The sequence below is a fragment of the Nanorana parkeri genome, unplaced genomic scaffold (assembly GCF_000935625.1).
Source record: "Nanorana parkeri isolate BGI_ZX_2015 unplaced genomic scaffold, ASM93562v1 scaffold934, whole genome shotgun sequence".
Classification (NCBI taxonomy): domain Eukaryota; kingdom Metazoa; phylum Chordata; class Amphibia; order Anura; family Dicroglossidae; genus Nanorana; species Nanorana parkeri.
The window spans coordinates 225,001-227,996 of record NW_017307202.1 but is presented as its reverse complement, the minus strand read 5'-3'; the positions used below and the strand labels follow the sequence as shown (position 1 = coordinate 227,996).

The following is a 2,996-nucleotide window of genomic DNA, read 5'->3' as shown; positions in this document are numbered from 1 at the left end:
TGAAGTCCGCGTTGTTAAACCCCCTTCCTGTCCAGGCCATTTTTCAGTATTCAGCGCTGAGGTACTTTGACATTCATGCCGTCATGCAATGCTGTACTGAAATAAACCACTGGGGGTTTTATTTTTTGCTATATTAAGGAAAAATTACCGAAAATGAAAAAAAAACAAAAAACTTTCCCCTATATTAAATTATAAAACATTTATTATTACCCAATTTTTTGGTAAAATATAAGAGACGGGGTCACGTCGGGTAAATAGACACCAAACATGTCAAGCCTTAAAATTGCTCATGTGAAACCTAAATAAACTACAATACCCAAAATTGGCCATAGGCGATGCTTTAAAAGCTTTTACCGCTTATCAGTTTAGTGTTATAAGTGATTGATGGCGTCTGACAGCAACCCGCAAATGTGAATCCGCCGTCCGTCCGTTTTTTCTCAAAGGGCGGACGGCAAGAGGTTAAAAAATGTACCTGTTCCGACTTACATACAAATTCAACATAAGTACAAACCTACAGTCCCTATTTTGTATGTAACCCGGGGGCTGCCTCTACTTTAGAAGCTGCAGCAAGTCATTCTCCCCGCCTGTGTTGGGGACACAGACCGCTGCATTGTCCGCTGCCCCTCGTACCTCCGCTGCTGTCCCGGCCTCTTCTTTCCCCGGTCCGTCAGCTTCTCTTCCCCGTTCTGGCCGATCCTCCGCTCCCCCGTCCGGCCGCGGCTCCTCGGCCCCGCCCCCCTGCCTCCTCTTCATCTGCAGACTGGGAGCCATACCCAGCCTGCTATTGGATATTGTAAAATGCAATAGCAAGCTGGCTATTGCACCCACCCACTGACTGCTGTCAATCAGCATGGGAGGACCTGATAGAGAACTTTCTCCTTCAGGCCCCTCCTCTGCTGGTTGACTGTAGGCAGATGCAATAGCCAGCTTGCTTTTGGCTATTGCAGTTTGAAATATCCAATAGCAGGCTGGCTATTGCTCAAAGCATTAAAATAAAAAAAAGATTTTTTTTTTAAATGAAAAAATTAAATTAAAAAGACAAAAAAATGTACAAAAAAGTAAACAAAAAGTTAAATAAATAAAAATTAAAAATGCAAACAAATAAAAAAAAATAAAGTTCATAAAATTAAAAATAGAAAAAACTTTTTTTGGTGTGTCGTTTTAAATAAAAAAAAATGTCTTAATATATTATAATCTTCTGAACAACAGGAACAGACAGCAAAACAAACATGACCCTTCCCTATGCTATTTTGGCTGGAGTTACACTTAACCACTTGAAGTCCGCGTTGTTAAACCCCCTTCCTGTCCAGGCCATTTTTCAGTATTCAGCGCTGAGGTACTTTGACATTCATTCCGTCATGCAATGCTGTACTGAAATAAACCACTGGGGGTTTTATTTTTTGCTATATTAAGGAAAAATTACCGAAAATGAAAAAAAAACAAAAAACTTTCCCCTATATTAAATTATAAAACATTTATTATTACCCAATTTTTTGGTAAAATATAAGAGACGGGGTCACGTCGGGTAAATAGACACCAAACATGTCAAGCCTTAAAATTGCTCATGTGAAACCTAAATAAACTACAATACCCAAAATTGGCCATAGGCGATGCTTTAAAAGCTTTTACCGCTTATCAGTTTAGTGTTATAAGTGATTGATGGCGTCTGACAGCAACCCGCAAATGTGAATCCGCCGTCCGTCCGTTTTTTCTCAAAGGGCGGACGGCAAGAGGTTAAAAAATGTACCTGTTCCGACTTACATACAAATTCAACATAAGTACAAACCTACAGTCCCTATTTTGTATGTAACCCGGGGGCTGCCTCTACTTTAGAAGCTGCAGCAAGTCAGATAGAGCCTGCTTCATTTCCTGGTTGGAGAATGCCCATCATCCTCTGTTCCTTTCCTCCCTAAACTGAATGTCCCAGGCTCACCACTTTCATGTATGGGATTTCAGTTCTTTCCTTTATCACCCATTTTAGCATTAGTATGAAAGGCACTTTTCTCCTGTAATGTGTATAACCTTTGCCTTTTTGTTTTAGTATCCATACAAGACTCCAGACTGCAGTATTGACTTGCCAGTACCATTTTCCGTCTCATGGACACCACAGGTAAGGATCTTATGTGCTTATATGCATATTTACTTTCATTTTGTTTTGGTTCAGATGTTGCTGGAAGCTCATTCAATGGGGTTGATTTACTAAAAGCAAATAGGCTGTTCCCTTTGCCAGGGAATTTTCCCTTAGCTTAGTGAATGAGCTGAAGCTCTGCCGACTTCCATTATCTAATTATGTGCTTGCAAAAATAAGTTTTTTTATCTTTTTTCCTTGCTTAGGATTGGGAATTCTTTGCAGTGAATTTTAACCACATTAAGAAGCTAAGGGAAAATTCCCCTGCAAATTATCTTGCAAAGTGAACAGAATATTTGCCTTCAGTAAATCAATCCCAATGTTTTGCAGTAAGAGTTAGTAGAGTTCTATTTAATGCTGGAACACAAGAGACCGTACTCAGTAGTGCTTAAACAGCTTTTTCCTCAGACCTATGTTACTTCTCTTACTCCTCCACCACACATCCTCCGTCTGTTGAGTTTCCATTTCTTTTAACCCCTGCTCCTGCAGGGCAGTTAACACTTGGTTGCCCCCTTAACCAGTTGACATCCGCGGTGTTAAACCCCCTTCCCATCCATTTTTCAGTATTCAGCGCTGCGGTACTTTAACTGACATTTATTCCGTCATGCAGCGCTGTACTGAAATGAATTTTATACCCTTTTTTGGGGACAGATAGAGCTTTCTTTTGGTGGTATTTATTCACCACTGGGGGTTTTATTTTTTTTACTATATTAAGGAAAAATTACCGAAATTTAAAAAAAAAAACAGTTTCCCCTATATTAAATGATAAAACATTTATTATTACCCAATTTTTTGGTAAAATATAAAAGATGGGGTCACGTCGGGTAAAAAGACACTAAACATGTCAAGCCTTAAAATTGCGTGCGCG

The 2,996-nt window shown here is 39.6% G+C and overlaps 1 protein-coding gene across 1 annotated transcript in view; it reads left to right on the top strand.

Moving 5' to 3' along the window:
* Positions 1-2,996, top strand: part of FANCL (Fanconi anemia complementation group L) — a 74,979-nt gene that overhangs the window by 35,010 nt on the left and 36,973 nt on the right. The window contains exon 7 of the mRNA XM_018566303.1: positions 2,042-2,110. Coding sequence (XP_018421805.1) covers positions 2,042-2,110 — 69 coding nt within the window. The remainder of the gene's footprint in view (positions 1-2,041; positions 2,111-2,996) is intronic.